At 43.4% G+C, this 26,319-nt stretch overlaps 1 protein-coding gene across 2 annotated transcripts in view; it reads right to left on the bottom strand.

The window, feature by feature from the left end:
- Positions 1-26,319, bottom strand: part of LOC138746494 (ras-related protein Rab-26) — a 179,523-nt gene that overhangs the window by 61,644 nt on the left and 91,560 nt on the right. For both annotated transcript variants that reach the window (XM_069904695.1, XM_069904696.1), the window contains exons 3-4: positions 7,822-7,863; positions 140-206 (exon numbers count right to left, since the gene is read on the bottom strand). In XM_069904695.1, the coding sequence (XP_069760796.1) occupies positions 140-206; positions 7,822-7,863 (109 nt within the window). The remainder of the gene's footprint in view (positions 1-139; positions 207-7,821; positions 7,864-26,319) is intronic.

The raw sequence follows: 26,319 nt of genomic DNA, 5'->3' as shown, positions 1-26,319 counted from the left end.
GGTCACAGTGGTAGGTGCCAGATCCATGTAAGGAAGTCATCAGATGGTTGACCAACAAGTGGAGAAGAGAGAAGGTATTAATGAGAGTTTACTGCTCCCACACGCAGTGAAGGAGAGCATAGGTAGGCGCGTCTCTTACCATGTGCATCCCGGTAATAGGCATGAGTAACACTTCGAAACCGCTCCTGGCCGGCAGTATCCCAGATCTAGAATCAGAAGGCAAAGCCATGAGTTATTGGCATCCGGCTAAAAAACAACAGTGCTTTCATTACGTCTCTCATCAATTAGAGTGAAACTCAATTTCCCACACATCAGACTGTGTTATTTTTGACGAGGGTGTGAGTGAGTGGGCCATCAGATCTAGCTCCAGACAGTAGGGCACAAACAATTGCAGACAGAACTCGAATGATAAATCTACACCATAGTGTTAATCTAAAGCTCCAGCAGGAAATTTCTGTGGGATTATGCCTTGTGTTCAATCTTTATCTGGGAGCAGGATCATTAGCTTGTAGTGTCAGGCCCTTGTGGCAAAGGATGTCCTTTCATAAGTCATCACCTCTTAAAGTACACAAACAAAATAGCCACCAAAAACATATGAGGTAGAAAACTTGCCCTCCAAAGGCACTAGAGACCAAATATTTGAAGAATTCTGGGCCCCACTTTCCAAACCGGAGTGGTGTCAGCCGCCCAGATGAAGGTGATGTCGCATAAGTGCTCCACAGTTTTATGCCAGGCCTGCACAATTCTGCTGCAGAGTCGCAAGGTACAGCAGAGTAAGCCTCACTCATGGAAAGAACACAAGGACCCCTTTTGTCATCTCCACCGAGAGTAGAGACTGGGGAAGAATTGTGTAGGAGAGCGCCGGGGGGGGGGGGGGGGGCGAAGAGCAGAAGATAATCATGGGGGAGAGAATGGGGGGGAAGGTCACGTGGTTTAGGGAGATAGTCTGGAGCAACTGTTCTCAAAGGAGGCCCAAGGGCCCCCCCCCTTGGGGGCAACTGCACATGTCAGTAAAAGTCTTGTTTTTTTTCACCTCACATAACATAGATCTTTTTAATATTTTATGTAGTCAGTAGGGGAGAGGGAAGGAAGAACTAGACTGCTTCACCAGGAAGGGGTCCCATAAACTTTGAGCAGAGTCCTGGGGGTGGGGACATAGCCTGTAGCCTCAGTCTGGAGTGTCAATAGGGAAAGGAATGTGTCAGCTGGTGATGTTGATCAGGAAAATAATCCAAGGGGCTCCTTGAGTTGATTAGGAGGTAGACTTAGTCGAGAGGAAATAGGACCGTACAGAAAATAATCCTCAAGAGTTTCAGGAAGACATGGAGGGAGTGGGGCTGAAGGGAGTCTGTAAAATGATTGAGGCCAAGGTCGGGGTTGGTTGAAGAAACAATCAGGCTGGGCAGGAGGGGAATGCTGTTGGGTTCAGACAGGGAGGTGAACAGAGGTGACACAGCTTGTTTGAGTCATAATTAACAACTACTGGGTTCCACTAATTCAACGGCACAGTGTTAGGCTCACTGACTAATTCCAGATGAGTTCTCAACCCTGCGACTCTTATGCAGAGAGAGGTTCTTGTACAAGATGCCAGCACATGTCTTGTGACCAATGGCTAGATCGGCCCTAACCGGTCAAAAATCCACATTACATCAGTGGTTCTCAACTTTTTTCTTTCCATTCATATACTACTTTAAGTATTCCTTATGCCATAAGTGCTCTGTGATTAGTAAAGGATTGCTTAAGGTGGGATGTGGGTGAAAGAAAAAGTTTGTAAACCACTGTTTTAATCATCCCTAATTGACTCATTATGTGCACGGTTTCATAACTCCAAAGGAAATGGGCCAATGACAATTTTTCTCAAGCAAAATATTTCAGTAACAAGTGGGTCTAGAGCAGTGGTTCTCAACATTCTCATCCCACCCAAACACCCTTAGGTACTCTGTGATTAGCAATCCCTTACTAATCACAGAACTGATGGCATAGGGATTACTTAAAGTGGTATGTGAGTGGAGAGAAAAAGGTTGAGAACCACTGATCTACATCCTTCTTGTAATGAGGTGACCAGAACTGCATGCAATACTCCAAGCGTGGTCTAACCTGAGTTTCATAGAGCTGCAATATTATGTCAAGGTTCTTGAACTCAATCCCTCTACCAACGAACGCCATTCATGAACTATTTGTCAAATCTTGCTGTGCATGAACTCCTCTTATTCCACCAACCTTCTTCCAAGTTCATTGCAATGGTGTTTCCTTGTAAAAAGTTCTTTACTGCTTCACAAAATACTTCTGATCATGGAAACCCAGGAATTTAAAAAATCATTCAATGGATTTCTGGAGACACAGGAGAGACTGCAGACACTGGAATATGGAGCAAGAACACATTGCTGGAGGAACGCAGCAGTCAAACAGCATCAGTGGGAGAAAAAGAATAGTCAATGTTTTAAGCCCAAATCCATGAAGACTGAGGGTATAGACAGGAGATATAAATTTCTGCCTTCAGAGGATTTTGCAGGCACCCCCAGGCACACGTTAGCATAGCTGGTAGCACAACACTGTTATAGTGCCAGGGACTGGGTCAGGGACCTGAATTTTGCACTGTTTGTAAAGAATTTGTTCATTCTCCCCGTATCTGCATGGGTTTTCCTCCAGGTGCTCCAGTTTCCTTCAGCTGTTTAAAACGTATCAGGGTTGTTGGTTAATTGGGTGGCACCAACTCATGGACCGCGCTGTACGTCTTAAAAAAAGGGACATTTAGGAGATTCTTAGATGAGCACATGGACGTAAGAAAAATAAAGGGTTATGGTTGTGAGAAAGGGAAGGGTTAGATTGTTGTGGATTAAATTTATGTAGGTGGGCACAACATCTTGGGCCAAAGGACCAGTTCTGTGCTGGAATGCCCATTGGTCTAAGCAGCAAAGCAATTGTTGGCAGTTGGACCATTTCAGTGATGTTGATTGAGGATTAGTGACCCCAGGATACCAAGGAGATATTTTCTTTAAAACTCAGTCAGCCAAAGGATTAGTTGTGCCCCTCAACATGGCTTCAACTAAGAAACATTACAGCCTTGGGGAAAAGGATCAGCATTAATTAGGATTAGTCTTTATCCTGTTTTAAATAATCAAGAATTCACATATAAAGAGATTATTCTAATCTCATTGGCAGCTATTTTGGATTAAGAAGATGTGACACATAGGGAACGTTTGACAGTTTTTTTTTACCCTGTTAAAGTAAAGGACACTAACCTCTCTCAGGCAAGTGAGAATCCTTAAAATGTTTCACATCAGTGTAATATGTGATACAAGAGCTGCCTCTGCAAGAAACCTGAATGAATAGGCTTCTTGGTGAGCCTTGGACCAGGAAAAGTCTTAAGGTAGTGCGACATGTGAAGTGGAGGGTTCTAGTCTCCATGACCCACAGGAAGAGCAAGCCAGGGGGGACATTGCAATCCAAACTGCAAATCTCAGATATTGTTGTCACCACAGAGTTGACAGAACATTTAGTAAATGCACAGAAATACTGGAGGTTCTCAGCTGGCCCCGCAGCATCCATAGGAGGTAAAGATACATAGCCAACGTTTCAGGCCTGAGCAAAAGGTAAGCCTAAATACGAAGGTTGGGGGGAGGGAAGAAGGGGCAGAGGGGGAGGGGCCAGAAGTGAAAATGGAGAGGCTGAGAATCATTCAGGGGAGGAAGTTCTGTGGGTGCAGAGTTGGAGGAAAGGAGACAGAGGGATGGGGGAAAGGGAGAGAGAGAGAGAGAGAGAGAGAGAGAGAGAGAGAGAGAGAGAGAGATAGGAAGCGGGTGTAATGGGGATAGGTGTGGGGGGGGGGGGCAAACAGAAACCAGAGAAGTTCATGTCAATGCCATCTGGTTGGAGCATGCCCGGAGGGCCCTGCTCCTCCTTCACTCCTCCCCCCACCTTATTTGCTCATGCTGTGCCTCGACAAAAGGGGTATGGGCCCAAAACTTTGGTTATATATCTTGCCTCCTCAAGACGCTGCTTAGTTTCTCCAGCACATTTGTGTATTTACTGCAATCACAGCGTCTGTCGACTTTCTTGTTTCACTGACAGAACATTTCCTTTTTTCCATTCAACCACTTAGGCATAAAACAGCAATTCTGAATCATTGATTCACCCCATGAGATAAAAACCTTCAAAGAATGCAGATACACCAGATCTCAACCTTATCGGAGGCTGAGCAGAAATTCCAAGTGTTCTATTGAATGCCAACAAACTGGAACAAATGGCTTGACTGTAATTGGCCAATGGTCTCCCTTGTGCTATGATTCCATTACCTAATCTATTCAGTTTCACTTTTTTTTAAGCCAAATATGACAAGATAGTCTGTAGCTGCAGGTGTCAAGAGCCATACACCAATGTGCTGGAGAAACTCAGCAGGTCACACAGCATCCATTGGATGTAAAGTGGAATTAAGGTTTCAGGCATCGGCCCTTCGACATGTATAAGCAAAAACAGGCAGTGGCCAGAATAAAAAGGTGTGAGGAGGCGGAAGGAAGGAGAGAGGGGTAGAGAAGGATAAATCACTTTCAGGTGCTCGGACGCAGATAATGCGCCGGCAGACGCGGCTGGGGGAGTGCAGCTGGGTCGTTCAGGTGGCCGCGGAGAAGACGCCTTTCTGTCACCTGAACATGCTGGCTGAAGGAGAGCCGAGTCCGAGCGTAGGCCGGCTCCTGTGGACTGTGGCTGCAGTCCCACTGCTGCTTTCAGGTGCAACGGGAGATTCTCAGAGCCGGAGATTATACCTACAGGAGGAGCGTTAGGTAAGTGCTCCTCCTGGATGGTTTCTCCACTTTCAGATGGCCTCCCGACAGCCGCATATGTGGCTTTACATTGGGACATTTTGGCCACCTTAAAATGCCTATAGACTCACAGATGAGAAAGAGATCATGGGTGGGTACAGGTGGGAGAGTAGAAGAGAAAAAAAAAGCTGAGAAGGGAGAGGGGAAGGGGCAGAGGGGAAGGGGCAGAGGGTAACTCTCTGGTAGAACAAAGGGAGGGGGTGGAAACCTGAAAGAAAAGGAAACAAAGGCATAAGGAAAGAGAGAGAGAGAAAGACCTGGGAGGGGGTTAATGAAACTGGAGGAGTCGATGTTAATTCTGCCTGGTTGGAGAGTGTCCAGAGGGAATATTAGGTGTTGTTCGTAAAATTTGCAGGTGGCCTCAGTTCGGCAGTGCATTAGGCCAAGGGACAGGCATGTGAGCAGAGCAATGGAGAGTGGATTTGAAGTGGCTGGCTACCAGGAGGTCTTGGATGTTCCAGCAGATAGAGTGAAGGTGCTCAATGAAATGATCTCCCGGTCTGCATCCAGTTTCACCGATATAGAGGAGACTACAACAGGAGCACCAGATGCAGTAGATGACCCCGAAAGATTCACAGGCGAAGTGCTACTTCACTTGGAAGGTCGGTTGGAGGCTCCAAATTGTAGTAAGTGAGGAAGTGTGGGCTCAGGTACAGCATCTCTTGTGGTAGGTATCGAGGGATGGGATTAGTGGGAAGGGAGAGTGGATCAGGGAGTCCCTTCGGGTCTGGTCCCTGTGGAAAGTGGAGAGGGTAGGGGAGGTTGTGTCTGGTGGTGGGATCCAACTGTAGGTGAAGTACATTACTGAGAATAATATGTTGGATGCAGAGGCTGGTCGTCTAGGGGCAGAAGGGACCAGGGCAGATGTGTGGGAATTAGAAGAGATGTGGGTGAGAGCTGGGATAAGGAAGACAGGCTTGATGGATGGGATTTGTTAAGTAAGAGCCTCAAAATAGCAGCAGCAAGGCTATACTCTGGCTCAATTACTTGACAGGAGAAAAATGCTCTACTTCACTATAGACCAGGATCTATATCTGATTAAAAAAAAAGGAACAGTGCTGAAGCTAATGGAACTTTCAACATGCTAAAGGCAGTTGAACAGATGTAGTAAAACTCCCAGCATCTGGCACCTATGGCGATTGGTGATGCCGGTTAAGTGAATTTGCCAGTTGCTTGAGATTGCATGTTGCATGATTGCCAAACTAACCACTAGGGGGTGCCAATTTTAAACTTGTATTTTTTACCCATTTACCGTGATTTTTTTTTGCTGCTATCGGTTGGTTGAATTCTGGATAACAAGGATTTTACTGTATACGGATAGGAAGGAAATGCCAACTTGGTCGGGATGGATGCATTGGGCCAAAGAGCCTGTTCTGTGCTGTATGACTCTACTACTAAGTGCTGCTAAATGTGATTAATATCAATGGAAATCAGTAGATGGTGGGCTGAATGGCCTGTTATGTGACTCCATGGTGCCTTACAGCTTCTGTTCAACCCTTGCCTCAGTTGCTGTTCATGTGAAGTTCGCACATTCTCCCTGTGATTCCATGGGCAGTCTGGTTTTCTCCTACATCCCAAAGACATGCAGGTGGGAACTGCCAACTGCCCCTAGTGTGTCGGTGAGTATGGCGTGGATAGTAAAATGGGATCTTTGTAAATAAGAGACTGCTACCCAGTGTGGATTCTGAGGGACGAAGGGCCTGTCTCCTTGCTGTATGACTCGATGGTTCATTGGCATCCCTACAAGGACAAGAATGCAACTGCCAATGGGTCACTGGAGTAGAACACAGGATTAATTCCAGAGACAGGCTGGGCAGCAGTCTCAGTCTCCAGGCAACTGTTCCAAGGCTGCCTGGTTTGGCCTCTCCTACCACAAATCCCGCCTCCCCGATTAACACTAGCAACACACCTTACCATTGGTCAAGCTGCAGCCAATTAAATTGTTTTAATAAGCACGAAAAAGGCTGGAAACACTTGGCTGCTTAGGCGGCATCCGTGGAAAGAGAAGCAGAGTGAACTGATGACCTGAAACAATAAATGCTGAGTTTTTCCAGCATTTTTCAGTTTTTATTTCAGATTTCACTCAGCGAAGATTTTGTTTCCTGAACACTTTTGGGTTTATTTTATGGATTTTGGGCGGCTGCTCACGAAAATCACCTTAAATTTTTCCAAACACATACTGTTTTTGATCATTACTGCTAAACTATTTTTGTGATTTCCTGTCATATTTTAAGTCTAATTCAAGTGTATAAACTGTGAAGTGCATCCGCACTTGGACGTCTTCCCGGCTGATCTTGGTGCAGTCAGTGACGAACACGGTGAAAGGTTTCACCGGGACATTGTGACCCTGGAAAAGCGAGATCTGGGAAACTGGAATCCATCAGTGCTGGCCGACTATTGTTGGACACTGATACAAGTGGCATCAGATGCTGAGTACATACGAAAATCAGCGGCAAACCATTTTTAGTTTAGTTGAACTAACGCAATGTGTCAGCATCATTATGTGATTAAACATGTTAAATTCAATACAAGTTAATTTAATGTTTCTCCAACTTCATACGTGATACAGAAAATCTGAAATTATCTTTGTGTTCAGCTTGAAGTTGTAGATCATAATCCTGATTTTTATTCAGGAGGCAACCCTTTTGAAAAAGATTTGTTGTCCAGTGTTTTCAGTCTCTGCAGTTTTGCTTTTAATTTTTATTCCAATGGAAACTTGCTTTTAATTTAGATACACAGCATGGTAACAGGCTCCTCTGGCCCACAAGCCTGTGCTGCTCAACTACATCCATGCGACCAATTAATCTACCAAGGCCGTATTTCTTTGGAACAAAGGGAGCATCTGGAGGAAGCCCACACAGAAACGGTGAGAACGTACAAACTCCTTACAGACAGCGGAGGATTCGAACCCGGGTCGCAGGCGCTGTAACCGCCGTGCTGAATGTTATTATGACATTGCCCGCAACATTAGTCCCCTTGCGAGTCTGAATATTTGACCTACCTGTAGCTTAACCTTCACTCCATCCACGTTTAACACTTTATTCTGAAAGAAAGAAAGGGAAGAGGTAAGTTGAACTGCACCTTTACCCAACTCTTTTACACCTCCATAAAGCAATGCAGCTGATATGGGAAAAGTCCTAAGTACATAAGGAACAAGAGCAGGAGCGGTCACCATGAGGCCAGTGCCATTAAGATAGGTTCGTCGACACTTGCAGTCCTTTTTTTTCACTACGATAATTGAATATTTATTATCTAAATTTTTGCATTTAATGTCTGCTATTAATTTGATTAAGTATCAAAGGTCAAAGTTCATATTTATTGACACAGTGCATACATGACATCACATATCCTTTATCCTGATATCCTTTTACCCGCCGGCCAGGCAGAATTCCTATTTATCCTTAGTGCTTAAAAAAAACTGTACTCACAAAAGATATGTATACAAAAAAGAGAAATGTAAAAAAGGAGGTGCAAACAAACTGCAATGCAGAAAATAAATATTTCAGTCATAAATAATGTGCAAAGTCGTCGTAACTATCCCTTGAGGTCGAGGATAATGGCTTTCATTCCGTTTCATAGAACAAACCCGCCTGTGCGTGTATTTTTTTTAATGTGTACTTGATGTTTCATTCCAAGAAGCACACGATATTTCACAAATCAATCAACTAGTTCCAATGGCATGGAAACCACGATGATTGGAGCTGATGGATTTGTTGCAGCCTTCGTCTGCCTTCACAGCCATCGAGTTCAGGGTAACTTCATCTTCCTGTTCCACTGTTGAGGACTTGATTCTTTGTCAAGGACTTCACCCTCGACCCTACCACCATGGGTGACCCTACCAGGAGCATAGCTCCAGACGGCATCACTCTCGTGATCACAGGACCACACAACAAGGTGACAATCCACGGAGAAGTGTGCAAAAGGTCCCTGATCGAGTTTGTGGTTTTGGAGTTTTATGGTGGAGGAGTAGCAACTGTTCCTGAACTTGGTGTCGTGAGTTTTGTGGCACCTATGCCTCTTTCCTGATGGCAGCAACAAAAACAGAGCATGTGCTGGATGGTGTGGATCCTTGATGGTCGCTGCTGTTCTCCAACAGCAGTGTTCCATGTGAAATTTCTCGAAGGTGGGGAGAGCTTTGCCTGTGATGTCCTGGGCTGTGTCCACTACCATTTGCAGGGCTTTCTGCTCAGAGATATTGGTGCTCCCATACCAGGCCGTGATGCAGCCACTTTCTGTAGAAATTTGCCAAGATTTTCAGTCATACCAACTCTTGAGAAAGTCTATATTGTAGTTGTTTTGTGGTTGTCTATTACAAAGAACCTGTTCAGCTGCAGCAAGTAAGAAATTTGTGTACCAGGGCTCCACCTCCTTGCATTTTCCCCTAGCTCTTAGTTCCCCTACATTCCAAAAATTTTTACTGCTTAACTATTGGTTACTTAAAATCCAAAAATATTTCAGTGTGTATAAGCGGAGGTGGCAGAAGTTGGTTCAATCATATCGTTTTAAACAGTCTGTTTATGGTTGGTGCTGTAACCGTTCTGCCCTTCCCATATTATGATGGCCACCTTGTTGTAGGACCCTGTGATATCTGGGTTGTACCTACCTGCCAACTCTCCAATATCACAGGGTCCTACAACATGGTGGGCATCGTAATATGGGAAGGGCAGAACGGTTACAGCATCAACCATCTAGGATCAAATCTGGCGCTGTCTGTAAGGAGTTTGTACATTCTCCCCGTGTCTGCGTGGGTTTCCTCCGGGTGCTCTGGTTTCTTCCCCCCCCCCCCCACAAAAGGTTTGTAGGCTGATTGGTGTATTTGGGAGGCACGTGCTCATGGGGTGGGGGGGTCCTGTAATGATGCTGTACATCTACATTTTAAAATTTAAATTTAAAATTAAAAGCAGGAGAACACAACCTCAAATTCCTGGGAGTCAACATCTCTGAGGGCCTACCATGTTAATGCAACCATGAAGAAGGGGCTCCAGTGGCTCTATTTCATTGCGAGCTTGAGGAGATTTAGTCTGTCACCAAAGGCTCTTGCAAATTTCTACAGAGAGCATTCTGACTGGTTGCAAAACTGTATGAGAAGAAGATGCCAATGCAGAGGACAAGAGCAGTCTTCACTCCATTGAGGACGTCTTTAAGAGGTGGTGCCTCAAGAAAGCAGCCTCTATCATCAAGGACCCTCACCACCCAGGCCATGCCCTCTTCTCACTGCTACCATCAGGAAGGAGGTGCAGGAGCCTGAAGACGAACACCCAACGGCACAAAAACGGCCTGTTCCCGTCAACTACCAGATTTCTGAATAGTTAATGATCCTCACTTTTTCTCTTTTTTTGCCCCAGTTTACAGAATTGTAATTTATGGTAATTTTGTGTCTTGTTCTGCACAATACTGTTGCCGCATAATGACAAATTTTAAGACACCTGCTCACGACAATAAACCTGATCCTGATTTTGACACTGCAGTGTCTGACGGGAGCTTTTGCATTCATAACCTGACGATGAATGGGATTTCGTGAATGAGACGCTTATCTTAGATAGCTTGCCAAAGCAGAACATGTCACACCATTGATCAAATGCTGCCTTCGTTTCTTCAAGAACAGTCTCCATTAACTAATGTTGTGCAAATATGTATAAACAGGTGGTTGCCAAGATCTGACTAATTTATCTGTGACCAGGTTCATATCTATTTCCATGACAGTTGCAGGAAAACTGTTTCAACGCTGCCAATCACTATTCTTCACAGATGAGATCCAAATAAATATTCATTTCCCACCATTTAAATAATAGCTCGGGTTACAGCAGGCCCGCTGTGCACATTGACACGAATGAAGAAGGTTTGCTCCATTGAACTGAGGAGCTGCATTTGCTTGATTTTTCATTAGGCAGGCTGATAGGAGGATATATTTTTTGAGCTGTATCTGTTTTTGTTCCCAAAACATTTTTTGATTCGCTTGATTCAATTATCTCTTCTTTTGTTTAGGAAAATAAGTGCCCCATTTGAATAAAACTTTCCTTCAAACCCCTAAAAGGAAAAGGGGTTTGGCACTCCCTAATTTTAGATTTATTATTGGGCAGCTAATATTAGATATATTACTTTTCAGATTCATCTCAAGAATAGACAGGATGCTACTTTGAATTAATATAGAAATCAAATCTACTAAGAAGTATTCTCTTATTTTGTTGGTTTTCTGCCTCTAAATTAACAGATAATTTTCTTAAACATACATTGAGAATTTGGTTTCAATTTAGAAAACACTTTTGTTATCATAGATCCTTACTACCCTTTTAGCTAATTCTTTTTTTAAAACTTTCAATACAAAATTTTGGTTTTCATGCATGGTCTGAATTAGATATCCAATCTTTTCAGGATCTTTTTGTTGACCAAAATTTGGCTTCTTTTGAACAATTATCTTCTAAATTTAACTTATTTAAACATCATTTCTTTAGATATTTACAGATTAGGAGTTTCTTGAACTCCCTCAAGATTTGGAATCAAAATATGATAGGGAAGATTTATAATTTTAAACCGAATCACATCAGTTCTTTATGACGTTATTGTTGTTTAGAGGTAATTTCTTGGACAAGACTAAGAAATTATGGGAGGAAGATTTTCAACAATTATTTTTGGATGCTATATGGGATTATATTTTGAAATTGGTAAATTCATCTTCTCTGTGTGCCCAACACTCATTATTACAATTTAAAGTAGTACTTCTCCAAAGTTCAATCGGCTAAATTCTATCCTAATATTTCTTCAAAATGTGACAGATGTAAGGCTGAAGAAGGTAGATTGTTTCATGTGTTTTGGTCATGTCCTTCTCTTTCCAATTATTGGGAAAGTATTTTTTGTATCTTGTCTTTAGTTCTTAATATTAATTTGACTCCTAACCCTTTCTTTGCCTTCCTTGGAATAAGTACGCTGACTGACTTGAAGTTGTCTGGGTCACAATCCCATGTAGTTGCCTTTGTTCCTCTTATGGCTAGACAAGCTATATTGATGAGATGGAAAGATGCAGTCCCTCCTACGCATACCCAGTGGCCATCTGACGTGATGGCATGTCTGACTTTGGAAAAAAATTAGATGTTCTACTGTTGAATGAATTCTAACTTTGTAAGTTTCTGGGGTCCTTAATTATTTTCATAATTTATAAGGCTATTTAGATCCCATTTTAGTGATTTGGTTGTTTCCTTTTTCCACAGTAGTGGAGTAGGTTTGTTCAACTAACAACTTTATAAGGGTGGGACTAGATTATTAGTATAACTTTCTCTTTTCTGCATTTTGGTTATGTATGATAGGTTATTTGTAGTTTTATGTACCAATATAGTTACTTTGTTGGATATTTACCACTATTACCGGTGTAGCATTTACTGCTGAAACTCAAAATTATTAAGAAAGAGACTGTTAGGTGTTAGGTCTGCTTTGTTCATGAATGAGTGAGACAAACACCAGGCTGAGTCGAAATCAGGGTTCTTTGTTCTTTATTACCGGATTGTAACACTTGCGACTAACCATGTTAGTCGGAGAATGCATTCTGCCGTTATCAGCAAAATGATGATTTTTTATACCCTTGGATACGTGCTTAGAACATCATCATATCATTACTTGTCCAATGACTAAAACTGTTGCTATCCTTTCCCTGCTAGCTTCCTGCCTCTCAATCCATCAATGTCTCTCTTATCTTGTAAGTACAAGGATGCATTCACATCTTGTTACAGCCCTGCACAGGGTAACTCCTTACACATTCCCATCTCATGATGTTTTACCTAACAGGAGTACAAGGACACCTCCCCTTCTTGTTACTGCCCTGTACAGGGTAACTCCCTACACATTCCCATCTCATGATGTTTTACCTTACATAGGGAGTCACCAGCAAATCTGACAGGAATTAAGTTAGTTTTGCTGAGTAAAATGAGAATGACAGGAAAATAGAGCTTTCTAGTGGACTAGAAGGGCCAAAATGGCCTGTTACCATGCTGTAATTGTTATATAGTTAACGATTACACTCAAAAGCAAATGGACCGGCAAATGAAACTCAGCTGATCAAACAGTGTCCTTTATATAGCAAAGATAGATAAATAATCAATGTCTTGGGCTTGAGCCCTTCATCAAGATATTAAAATATGTAGACAGGTCCCTAAAAAAAATGGTAGGGTGGAGGAATAGGGGGAGGAGCACGTCCCAAAGGCAGGAGGTAATAGGTGGATAAGGAGGGAGGGAGAGCTTGCTGCTGTTGGTGTGCCAGGTGACCCTGATGTAATCCCGCACTTGGGTTGTAATGAGGGCTGTGCAGTGGAGAGGGACATGTCTGTAATGAGCATGTTTAATGTGCTTCTGGTGTAAGCAAAGACTGGAACAAAGCTGCCAGATCCTTTATGCACCTCTGTATGTTTTTCATTTTGTTTATCGTGCACATGGAAGACTGGGAGCCATATGGCTTTCTCTACATCAGAGAGACTAGATGCAGACTGGGAGATCGCTGAACACCTTCGTTCTCTCCATGTCAATGACAATGCCCAACCATTTTAATTCTGTGTCCCGCTCCCATGTTGACATCTCGCACTGTCAAGCCAAGGCCAACCGTGAAATGGAGGAGCAACACTTAATATTACATCCGGAACTCTCCGACTGGAATCTTCTCCGCTTTCGGATGACCCATTCCTTGTTCTCCCTCTTCCCCATCCATCTGTCTTCTTTCCTCCAGCTCTCCATCCCCTTCCCTCTCCATTCACGGAGCCACCCCCCCTCCCCCTGTTGGCTGCTGTGTCCTTATCCACCTATTACCTCCAGCCTGTGGGACTGCGCTTCTCCCCCCCACCATTTTGTTCGGGATCCTGCCCACATTTTGCTCATTCCTCGATGAAGGACTCAAGCCCGAAACTTTGGTTCTGTATCTCTATCTTTGCGACATAAATTACACTGTTTGACAGTGTTTCTCCAGCATTGTGTTTTTTCCTACAAGATCATGGCAGATTTATAGCTTTTGATGCATTCAATCAATTCAGCAAGAGATCGAGATGTTCAGGGAGAGAATTCCAGAGCGCCAAGTCAACACTGACTTGAAGACACTGTAACCAATGATAGGACATAGGACATGGGAGAGCCAGGAAGAGGCAAGATTCTGGTGTAATGTGAAAGCAAGGTGAAATTTTAATGTGACCACATCACAAATATTTTAGATTCTGGAATTATGAACTACAAGAAATGCCCAGGCAGGAGGAAGTTATCGATATTCCAAGACGAGGGTCTGTAAAGAGTGATGATTAGAAAATCAAGGCAATAATTGGAATGGCTGATGAAAGCAGTGTGGAATCTATGCAAGATTTATATTTCAAGATCCAAGATCCTTTTATTGTCATGTAATAAAACAGATGTAATATTACATAAAAGTTCACTTAATCTGCCGTAAGACAAATAAAGATTCCCCAGTAACAGAAATTGCCCGGCACGCATTACAGTCAGGGAAAGAGAAGCAAAAGGGAGTTCCTTCAGGTGTCACTGAGTGCCTGTGGATTTGCCTCCAGAGCCTCCCACAGCCTTTTCAGCAACACATTGGCGACCCAAGCTCCAGGTCCAAACCTCCGACACGATCAGGAAGCCCTCAGCGCTCTGGAGCCTCGGCATCCCCTCACATCCTGGCTCTGATGCCCGGTATCCCTTCAGCCGGACTCGAGCCAGTTCTTTGACAGCAGTCGCCAGCAGTCCGCAGCCTCCGTGGTTTCCTCACCTCGAGTCGCCTGTGCATCCATCAGCCGTAGAGCCCCTTTCTGGTCCACCGCCGTGGTCATCCTCTGCTTCTCAAATGGGATGGGGTGGGGGGGGGGGGAAAGGTGGTCTCCCTATTTCTGGTGCTCTGCTTCCCCGGAGTCTGTGACCCCCTCGAGGCTGCTGCCAGCACAAGCGCTGCCATCTTGGGCCCAGACCCCACAGTCGTGAGATTTTAAAATGAACCTGTCAGCTCCTTCAACAGGCCGTTTAAACCCTGTATGGAGCTGTCAGATGTAAAGCTGGGCAGTAGGACCCCGCAGTGGAGCCTCCACTTTCCACTGGTTCGCACCAGCAACAGCGGCGCCATTTTTTAATAAACCTGAAACTTGCTGCTAAGTATGTCTTAGTTCCACAGCCAACATTTCCACTGAGTCACCAAAAAAATTTTTTTTAAACTGTTGTATTGTCCCCTTCATTCATCTTTACTGATACTGATTGCTTTTCATGTCTTTCCATAGAATAAATTGCAACCCACTGAAGTCAGAAATTAATTGTCAATCTTCATTCATTGAAAACCTGCCACATTCTAACCGACATAGGGATGAATTTTTGCAGTGGAGGATTCAATTTACCGCTCATATTTTTGAGCTCGTTTATGAAGAGCACAAGGTATTGCTCAAGCAATTATGCAGGGCAAGGGTGACCCACTTCACGCCTCGGGTGTGTCGTGTCACCAGAAGCACTGTTTGCAACTCACTTTGTCAGCCTGGCTAATTTGTAAATCAGGCAAGTACTTGCCTAATTAGCTTGAAATGAACATATTTTTATATATTCATTGCCAGCAGACAATGGCCATCACCGATTGTCACGGGGAAATGAAGAGCTGCTTAGAGTGAAACATCAAAGCCTGCAGACACTGTGATTGTAGTAAAAAAAATACTGAAATGCTGGAGGATCTCAGCCAGTCTTTCAAAGTCCACAGGAGACAAAGATATATGGCCGACGTTTTGGGCCTGAGCACTTCTTCAAGGAATAAGCAGAATGAACCAAAAGCTGGCCGGGGTGGGGGGGGGGGGGTGGTGGGGGGAAGGCGGAGTCCAGGCCAACAAATTGGCACAGCACTAATCACCTGCTTCCAATAATAACACTGCGGTATGAAGATTTTGCTTCCTGAACACTTTTAGGGGTACAGTATTTTATGGCTGATAATCATGAAATTAACCTTAAAATTTTCCTATTACTTACCACTTTTTAGACATAACCTATTTTGTGATCTCCTGTCATATTTAAGTCTACTGGTACATTGCTCACAAAGCTAGCTGTTTTGGTCACATGCACTTAGTGCAGGTGCTATGCAAATACTATCTGGGCAGAATAGATGCAGAAAGGCTAATAAAAGCAGCTCACATATACAGATGCTGTGCATTACATTGATTATAGTTTGAATGCATGCTGGCACACATGTTTTTCAGACAACAGCATAGTGAATGTACTTAGCAACAGTATTTATTGTCTTCAGGAAGATTCAAGACAGCGGAAACATCTCGTCAATGTCGCAACAGCTGCGATACATTCTGCCTCATTTATGGCGAGTATACGCTTAAGACTCAAAGACACAGCATGAGCTCTACTTCAGCTGTAAAGTTGGTGACTAAAACCAACCCTGGGCTCCTCACATTTGTTGTGCAACATGTATAATGAACCTGAGAGCTTGGCTCAGCATCATTACACAATTAAACATGTTAAATTCAATAAAAATTAATTTAAAGCTTCTCTAACTTCCTACGTGATACAGCAAATCTGAAATTATCTTTGTGTTCAGCTTGCAGTTGTTTATCATAATCCCCAATTGTTTTCGAGGAAGCAAAACGTTTTGGAAAAAAAAACTCTTGTCCTCCAGTACCACTCTCTGCCTCCTATCATCAGGCCAACTGGGAAGCTCACATTGGACCCCATGTGATCTAACTTTCTGGACTGGCCTACCATTTGGGATCTTGTCAAGGCCCTGCCAAAGACCACATACAAATCATCTACTGTTCTGCCCTTATCGATCTTCTTGGTTGCCGCTTAAAAAAAAATCAATCCTATTCGTGAGACACAATTTCCTCCGCACAAAGTCTTGCTGACGATCCCGTTGGCAACAGTAAGTGCAGAAAAATATTGTTTATTCCCCCACCTCGTCATCTCCTTCAGAACTTCTGGAAAATAAATACATTAATTCCAATTGCCGTTCAGCTAGGCAGTATTACTACACAAATGATGTCTTGAATATTAAAATCGGAGACGTATTTCTTTATCATTTAATTAATTATAAGTCACTTAAAGCCTGGCACAATAGCCTCTAAATGGCTTGGGAGGATGAGCTTCAAACACCATCACAGTTTAATGACAGTAAGCAGGCACTGCTACCAAAATCAATTTGTCCTGCTGCATATTTCAGGCTGCACCTATAAACCCTGCTTTGAGAATTAATTTCCACTGACATCAATGTAGAGGACAATAGATGCAGGAGAGCAGATTTAGCACACAGAGCAAAGAGGAGATTTTATCCCTGTGATGTGTTATTGTTTAGACGCCTCTGGACAGAGACAGCCAGTTATGACTGCTGCCAGGGGTGGAAGGCGCAGGTTAAGGGCCGATACCTCGGCTTAAATTCCACATTGTCTTTAGGTCAAAGCCAGCAAGGCTTAGTTGCAATTGTTGACTCAGTGCTGGTCAAGAAGCTCCAAACTCTAGGCCTCTGTACATTCCTCTGCAACTGGATCCTTGACTTCCTCATCGGGAGACCAAAGTCAGTACGAATTGAAAATAATGTCTCCTCCTCATGGACTACCAACACAGGCACACCACAAGGATGCGTCCTTAGCCCACTTTACCCTCTTTACACCCTTGATTGTGTGGCCAGGCGCAATTCTAATGCCATCCACAAATTTGCTGACGACACCACGGTTGTCGGCAGAATAACAGATGGCAATGAGAAGTGTGCAAAGGGAAATAGATCAACTGGTTGAGTGGTGTCACACCAATGACCTTGAACTCATCGTTAGCAAATCCAAGGGGATAACTGTGGACTTCAGGAGAAGTCCACCTTCAAGGAGTCGGCCGGTGGGCTGGGTCAAGATCTTCAAATTCCTAGGATCTGTCCTGAAACTTCCATGTCGATACAATCACAGCTATACTTTGCAAGGAGTTTGAGGAGATTCAGTACATCACCAAAGACTATCAAGAACTTCTACAGGTATACTGTGGAGAGCATTCTGGCTGGTTGCATTGTCCTGAAATAGACAGAGGTGTCTACTTCAGGACAAGAAAGAACTCCAAAGGATTGTTAACTGGGTCTGCTTCATCACAGGCACCAGACCACTCCATTGCGGACATCTACATGAGGCAGTGTCTTAAGAAAGCAAAGACCCCCCCACCACCCAGGCCATGCCCTCTTCATTCTGCTACCATTGGGATAAAGGTACAGGAACCTGAAGACAGCCACCCAGGAGCACAAGGACAGCTTCTTCCCCTCTGCCATAATATTCCGGAATGAAAACTGAACCACAGACACTGCCTTACTTTGAGTCTTTCCTTTTTTTTTTGCACTATTTTTATTTATTTTTGTAAGATAGTTTATAATGTTTTCACTGTGATGATGCCGCAAAACAACGAATTTCGTGGCATGTTCATGACAATAAAGAAAAAAGCTCTGAGCCAACCAGCAGAGAGTAACTCACCTTCTGAGAGTCCATCCACAAGTCTGGCATTGTGGCAGAATACCTTGAACCATTGCCTGGAAGATAATTCTCCAGAGGTCCACCACCAGTGAGGACAAAGCAGCCCCCTCGATGGAAGCAAAGAAAGATGAGGGGGACTTAATAGAGGCTACAACATTCAGAGAGGCATAGATAAGGTGAACAGCCAGAACTATTTTCCCAGGGCAGAAGTAGCAAAGACATCGGTACAAAGTGGGAGGAGGGAAGTTTAGGGGAGACATAGGGGTAAGTTTTTTTTTTACACAGAGAGTTGCGGGTGCCCGGAATGTCTTGTCAGGGGTGGTGGAGGAGGCTGAAACATTAGGGGCAATTAGAGTCTCTTAGACAGGCACATGGATGAAACAAAAGTAGAGGGTTACGAGATAGGAAGGGGTTAGTATTTTTTCTGGTTGGAATATATAGGTTGACACAACATCGAGAGCTGAAGGGCCTATACTGTGTTGTCCATGTTCTTCCTTTCCAACCTCCTTAAACATTTGTCCCCCCTCAGTACACTGTGACACTGCAATATGTATTACCTAGCATATCCTCCACCAGCAGGATCCACACATACTTTGATCTGGAAATACATCAGGAATGCATCTCCACATGGTATTACAACTTAGAATGCATCTGGACCCAAATCTCAGAAATCCCTCCTCAGCTGAGATCTAGCCCTGCCATTAGCAGATCAGTGATCATCTGTCATTTCTGACAGCTAATTATATTGAATTGTTTATTACTCAGATACAGTGAAAAACTTTGCATTGGCTGCTATCCAGACAAGTCAACCTCTACATTGTACAGAATTTAAAAAACATCATCGTGTCATCATAAAACAGAAATGCAGGACACAGCATTGAAGGGAAAGGTACAGTTAAGCAGTGCAAAGCCTTATCTTATCCTAATGCACCATCTTATTCAAGAGTCAGCTAACAGCAGGAAAGAAGCCAGAGATGTGTGCTTTCCAACGTGAATGTGACTGGGGTAGGACGGGTCTACTTTCAATTTGGAAATACAGCATGGAAACAGACCACTGTTCCCTCTAAGCTGTGTGCATTTGCATGCAAATTTTGCAACCAAGAAATGAATGTGCGCACAAAAGGTGAGTTACCTAAAATAAAAAAAGTTTTAATTAAATATGTTACTTCCTAGAATGTAATCACACTTGTATTATAGTAAAACATGCTAATACAGTTTTATCAGCCATGAGAGAGCAGCTGTGCCAAAATTATCTTGAAACAATTTCAAATTTACACTAGCACAAGCATTACCTCAATATGGTGCCGACCGATATAAATCTATTCCACAACTATCTAATTTTTCTCTACCTTGCCATGGAACACAATATTAAAATGTATAAAAGCACAAGCACATACTTTTGTCACAGGGAAAAAAACTTTGCACAACATAACTCCTTTCAGACAGTGGCAGATTCGAACCAATGCTGTGTTTTCACATTGCGCTAACTGCTAGGCTCTCTGCACTTTTCTTGGAGCTGTCTGAGGGCAAAGACCATGTCAGTAGTTCCTCTGTTTGCGCGAAAGCCACACTGATTCTGGGAGAACATTCTCGGCGACACTAGGTATTATTCTATTTTGGAGAATCCTAGCGAAGATTTTGCCTGCAATGGAGAGCAGCGTGATTCCCCTGTAGTTTGAGCAGTCTGATTTCTCGCCTTTGTTTTTGTACAGGGTGATGATGATGGCATCACGAAGGTCATAGAAACATAGAAGATAGGAGCAGGAGTAGGTCATTCGACCCTTCGAGCCTGCTCCGCCATTCAACGAGATCATGGCTGATCTTAAAGTTCAGTACCCCGTCCCCGCCTTCTCTCTGTAACCTTTAATACCCTTATACTGAAGAAATAGATCTAATTCCCTCTTAAATATATTTAATGAACCTGCCTCTACTGCCCTCTGTGGCAATGAATTCCACAGATTCACCACCCTCTGGGTAAAGAAATTCCTCCTCATCTCGGTCCTAAATGGTTTGCCTATTATCTTCAAACCATGGCCCCGGGTTCTGGATTTTCCCATCATTGGGAACGTCCAATCTGCATCCATTCTGTCCAGTCCTGCCAGAATTTTATAGGTCTCCATGAGATCCCCTCTCAATCTTCTAAACTCCAGCGAGTACAATCCCAATTTGCGCAATCTTTCCTCATAAGTCATTCCTGCCATTCCAGGTATCAGCCTGGTAAATCGCCTCTGCACCCCCTCCATTGCAAGAACATCCTTCCTTAGATAAGGTGACCTGAGGCAGCTTTCCTTGGTCCCAGCAGAGCTTGAAAAACTCATGCAGTTTGGCATGCAGAGTTTTGCCGCCAGCCTTCCAGACCTCTGGGGGGGATTCCATCCATACCTGCTGCTTGAGACTTCCAGAGTCGTGCATCTCATACAATCTTGGATGGAGAGACCCCACAACAGACTGTGATCCATCCGAACAGAAGGTTTGCTGCTGGACAGTGGAGTGTGTGGGAGTATATTCACCAGAAGCACCAGGGTACAGTGACCACACATCGTCACACAGGACTGACCGGGGGTAGCTCCTTAAGGTACTACTCCAAGGGAACAGGCACACAAGTCATTTCCTCAGCATTACACCAGAAGCATTTATTGGGTCCTCTTCACTTAAACGAGGTCACTGACCCAGGCAGAGGGACAAAGAAGGTTGATTCTTCCTACATGTTTCATTTTAATTAATATTAACATTTTAACTAATTTACCCAGGCTGAGTACGTATTTATTTTTTAATTAATATTTTATACATTTTAATATTGTGTTCCATGGCAAGGTAGAGAAAAATTAGATAGTTGTGGAATAGATTTATATCGGTCGGCACCATATTGGGGGCTGAAGGCGCTGTACTGTGCTGCATTGTTCTATGTTCTCTATATATTTTTAATTACAGTAAAAACCCCGGTATCTGGCACCTACAAGGATTGGTAGATGCCAGATGAGTGAATTTTCTGGTTGCTTGAGATTGTGTGTTGCATGGATTGGCAAACTAACAGCGAGACGCACCAAATTTAAACTAACGTATTTTTTACCTATTTATTTTCCTTGATTTTTTTTGCTGGTTAGTTGAATTCCGGATATCAGGAGTTTTACTGTATTTGAGTTTCAGACATTTCCACAGGACCCTGATTGATTAGCATGGAAAATTGTCGACGGTTCAAGCTGTCAGATGATGGATGACCCAGAGCATGAAAATCCACCTTGAAGCTTGGTTTGGTCACGGCTGATCTCCCCAAGCCTTAACCCTTTTTCAGTCCCTGTCACCCCTCAGTTCCAATAACTTTCAAAAAATATACCTCTGCCCTCTCTAAATACTTCCATAACTCTCCCGGGTGGAGATTTTTTAACGATTCATCACCCTCTATCACAGTGGGTCCTTACCTTCTGTGACCAAAAGGCCACCTCAAGTATTCCTTTACTGACTATGCACCCAATTCTGCCAGAGTTTTCAACCTGAAACATTAACTCTGCTTCTCTGCCCTCAGATACAGCCTGACCTGCTGAGTATTTCCAGCAATTTTGTTTTATTCTATGATTAATCCTTTGCCCATCAATTCTTTTCCTGGAAAGCTACATTTAGCCATATCGCTCCAGTTAGGCAGAACAGAAATAGTTAGATTGTTTCCTCATGAATCACAACGGGACAGGTATCGTCGAGATTGACTCCTAACACATATAAAGCCATAGGCCGTCAACATTTCGGCCCGAGCTCTTTGTGAGATTGACTCTACATCTATAAGGGCAGTGCAGTTAGTATAGTGGTTAGTGCGATGCCATTGGAGCACCAATGATCCGGGTTGGAATCTGGCGCTGTCTGTAAGAAGTTTGTACGTTCTCCCCATGACCTACGAGGGTTTTCCCCAAGGGCTCCGGTTTCCGGCTGCCCTCCAATAATATACAGGTTGTAGGGTAATAGGGCGGCATGGATTTCATTGGAATCGGCTTCTACTGTATTGTAAATAAAATAAAATTAAAATTATAACCTTGATGTAACTATCCTCAACTCACTGCATTGTTACTGGAAGACTATCCTACAGTCTCCTCTGGTTCCTAAATATACACTGCTTTGTGGATAAATGGACATTGTTATGTTGAAGATTGCTATCCCACTGCCCCTCTTCTCACTCATTGTCAATAGATACTCATATTGAAAATGGTTTTAAATCCACACAAGTGATCAATAAAACCTCAGAGAAGGTTTCCTAGCTCGTAATTTGTGCCATCGAGGATCTTTACATTTTCTGCATGGACAAGCTTCAGAAGGGAAAGTAAATCATGTAATTTCAGAACCACAAAGTCTCAAGCTTTCTCTGTTTGACTGACAATGGTAATTTCCATCAATTTCCATTATTCATCAATAAAGTAACTTGGTCAGATAAAGCAGGATCATGTCACATTTACTCATTACTTGGACTAAATAAGAATTTCATTCATCGGAAAAGAGACAATAAAGGTAAGCACAATGTGAGTCAAGATTGATTACAATACCTCCTACAAAAGTAAAGTGTCTAATTTTCTACCACAGGCAAAATACTCTCAAGTCCTAATTCGGAGCCACTGGTTTATTAACACTTGATTTATCGCATCCTTGTCAATTGTGAGATTTGTCTTCTCATCAATATCTTAATGAAGGCAGACGTATCCTTGACCAATCTTATGCAGCATTCTATGCAAATCCACACGCTGCAGAACAACAGGAATGATTTACAACCTCCCAATGCAAAACAACACTGGCTGGTTTGGAGTCTTGGAGCCATAACCGTGTGGAAACAGTCTCTTTGGCCCACCAGTTCTGTGCTGGCTAACATTAATCCTTTTTAAAAATTCTCTCTATATTCTGATGAAATTCCCTGGATTCTACCTGGGAGAGGATCACTGGAGTTTTCCTCCCCCACATCGACATGATCTACTGGGAGCATTGTTTGAAGAGGGCACACAATTGTTGTCCCCTTTCATCCCGCACACAGCTTTTTTCAGCTGCTCCCATAAGGGAAAAGATAGAAATATAGAAACAGAGCAGGAGTAGGTCATTCGGCCCTTCGAGCCTGCTCCGCCATTCAATGAGATCATGGCTGATCTTAAAGTTCAGTACCCCGTCCCCGCCTTCTCTGATACAGGAGTATCAGAATCACCAGGCTGAGGAACAGCTTCTTCCCATGGGCAGTGAGAATGCTGAATGACCAAAGGATCTGCTCGCAATAACCATTCCACACTCTCATTTTTACAGAACAATATTTATTTATTTATTTGCATAGATGAAATACTTGTTTATCTTCATGTGTGTTATCTCTAGTTGTGTGTTTTGCACCAAAGACCGGAGATGCTGTTTCATCGGGTTGTACTTGTACAATCAGATGAGAGTAAACTTGACTTGCCTGCATATCAAGGACAACTTTCAATGGACATTAACCTACTGAGTCACATGCCTTTGAAGCGTGAGAGAAAACCCACACAATCCCAGGGAGAATGTGCAAACTCCACCTCCAACAGGTTAGTGCCCGCCATCAGGGTCAAACCCAGGACCCAGCCACCACAAGGCACCAACTGTGCCACCAAGTTGATGCCAGGAGCCTTATAGGCAAGAGGCTCTGAGTGTAGTTTGCATGTCATCCAAAGCACAGCTAGTTCCCCATTCCAACATTGGCTCTCAAAAATGATCAAGCTTTCTCCAGGGTGAGCTGATGTCATGAGTTTATTGTCATATACATTAGTACAATGTAAATACACATGTACCAAAGTTCTTACTTGCTGCAGCCATGCAGGGATGGAAGAGACACTAACTTTAATGGCATTAATTAAATTCCCATAATATGCCAGAAGAGAAAAAAAGATACCAAATATAAAAGGATAGATAAATACAAGAAAAAAGTGACATTACAACAATGCAGAGACAACCACACGGGCAGTAATTATGTTAATTTTTCCACTATTTTCCTGACATTGCAGTCTAAGAAACATTAAGGCTTTATCTGTAAACTTTGTGGGGGGGAGGAAATTATGATATTATTGTTTATTTTTGGGCAGTTCCATGGATGGGGAGGAACCTGCAGATTCAGTGATGGTTATATGTTTAAATGTTTTCAAAGAATGTGACTGAAGTAAAATGCTTTAACGTTTATATATTCATGCAAGTGAAGTTTGTTCAGTGTAAGTACAGTCTAGTATTTTTTGTCTTTTAAACTGTTTATTCTTAATGCAGGTGTATTAGTTAGGCATTGTAAGAGTGAGTGTCAAGCAACTGGAAAACTCACTTATCTGGCATCTACCGATCCCTATAGGACTCAGATACCAGGGGCTTTACTGTATCCATCCTGTACTAGGCAGTGTTAACCCTTTCTACCACACCATACATTCCCATCATTGTACCTTGTTACAGACGCTCCCTAATTACGCCATAGCCACAACAGTAGACTAAGCACGCAACCCTGTGGGGGTGGGGGGCATCCTCAGTATGATGGTCTTGGTGGTATTGTTTCTGATCCGGACTGCCTGAGGTCTCCCTGACAGGAAGTCAAGAATCCAATTGCAGAGGGAAGTGTTTAGACCCAGTAGGTTCAACTTCATCATCAGGTACTGTGGTATGATTGTGTTGAATGCTGAGCTGAAGTCAATAAACAGCATTTGAACATATGGGTCATTGTTTTCCAGGTGGGTGAGGACTAGATGGAGGGCGGTGGTGATGGCATCGTCCATGGAGCGTTTGGGTCTAGTGACAGTGGCAGCAGGAGCTTGATGTGCCTCTTGAAGCACTTCATGACAATGGGCATGAGTGCGACAGGACAGTAGTCATTGAGGCAGGACACAGATGACTTCTTCGGCTCGGGGACAATAGTGGTGGCTTTGAAGCACGTTGGGACCATGGTACTTCTCAGGGATATGTTAAAGATGTCACTGAGTTGTGCATCCCCCTTAGTATTATGCCGGGGAATTTATCCAGTCTAGCAGCTTTCCACGGATTGACTTTGTCTTATTTACTCCTCACATTGGCCACTGCAAGACATAGCATCTGATCGTTTGGAGGAGGGGTGGTCTTCTTTGCTGTAACATAATTTTTCGCCTCAAAAGGCACGTAGAAGTTGTTCAGTTTGTCTGGGAGGGATGGTGTAGTCTTGTGGTTGGTGATGTCTTGGATGCCCTTCCACATGTGTCGCATGTCCTTGCAGTCCAGGAAGTGGTTGTGAATGCACTGGGCATGCACACGCTTTGCTTCCAATTTGGCTTTTGCAGTAGCTAGGCCTGCCTTGTTGTCCGCTCTGAAGGCACAATCTCGGTTCCTGAGCAGTCCACGCACCTCCGTTGTCATCCGTAGCTTCTGACTTGAGCAAGTTATGATGGTCTTGGGCACAGTGACATCATCCGCACACTTACTGATGCAGCTGGTCACTGATGCTGTGGACTCCTCCAGATTGATGAGAGGGAGCCTCTCTTATACCCAACAACATATAATAAATGTTAGATATTGAACCATTATAGAAAGGTTGTAAGACCGCAGAGCCCACCTCACGAACAAAAGGCAAAGGAGGAAAAACCCAACACCCAACCCCAACCAACCAATTTTCCCTTGCAACCGCTGCAATCGTGTCTGCCTGTCCCGCATCGGACTTGTCAGCCACAAACGAGCCTGCAGCTGACGTGGACTTTTTACCCCCTCCATAAATCTTCGTCCGCGAAGCCAAGCCAAAGAGAAGAAGATAGAAAGGTTGTAAATTAAAAATTACATCAATTAAATTCTTATCAGTCCTCCTAGGAAATGAATGTAATTGAGATCATAAAAAATCTCTTATCTGTGGATAATGAAAAAAGTGAGTATTTGGTACACTGTATTTAACGGAAGTACCGTAAATATGCGTGTATAATGTGTTTCGAGTATAATGCGACCCCCATTTTTTAGGGGAAAAAGGGAGAAAAATTTTACTCCAGTGTATAATATGACCCCCCCTCCCTCGCCCAATTTACGCTGGCGTCTCTCTTCCCCCTTGCCCGTCCAATTCATGCTGCTGTAAATATGTATGTATAATGCAACCCCCC

This window comes from Narcine bancroftii, chromosome 12 (genome assembly GCF_036971445.1).
Source record: "Narcine bancroftii isolate sNarBan1 chromosome 12, sNarBan1.hap1, whole genome shotgun sequence".
Classification (NCBI taxonomy): Eukaryota; Metazoa; Chordata; class Chondrichthyes; order Torpediniformes; family Narcinidae; genus Narcine; species Narcine bancroftii.
The sequence above is the reverse complement of the archived record's forward strand: the minus strand, read 5'-3'. Positions and strand labels throughout refer to the sequence as shown.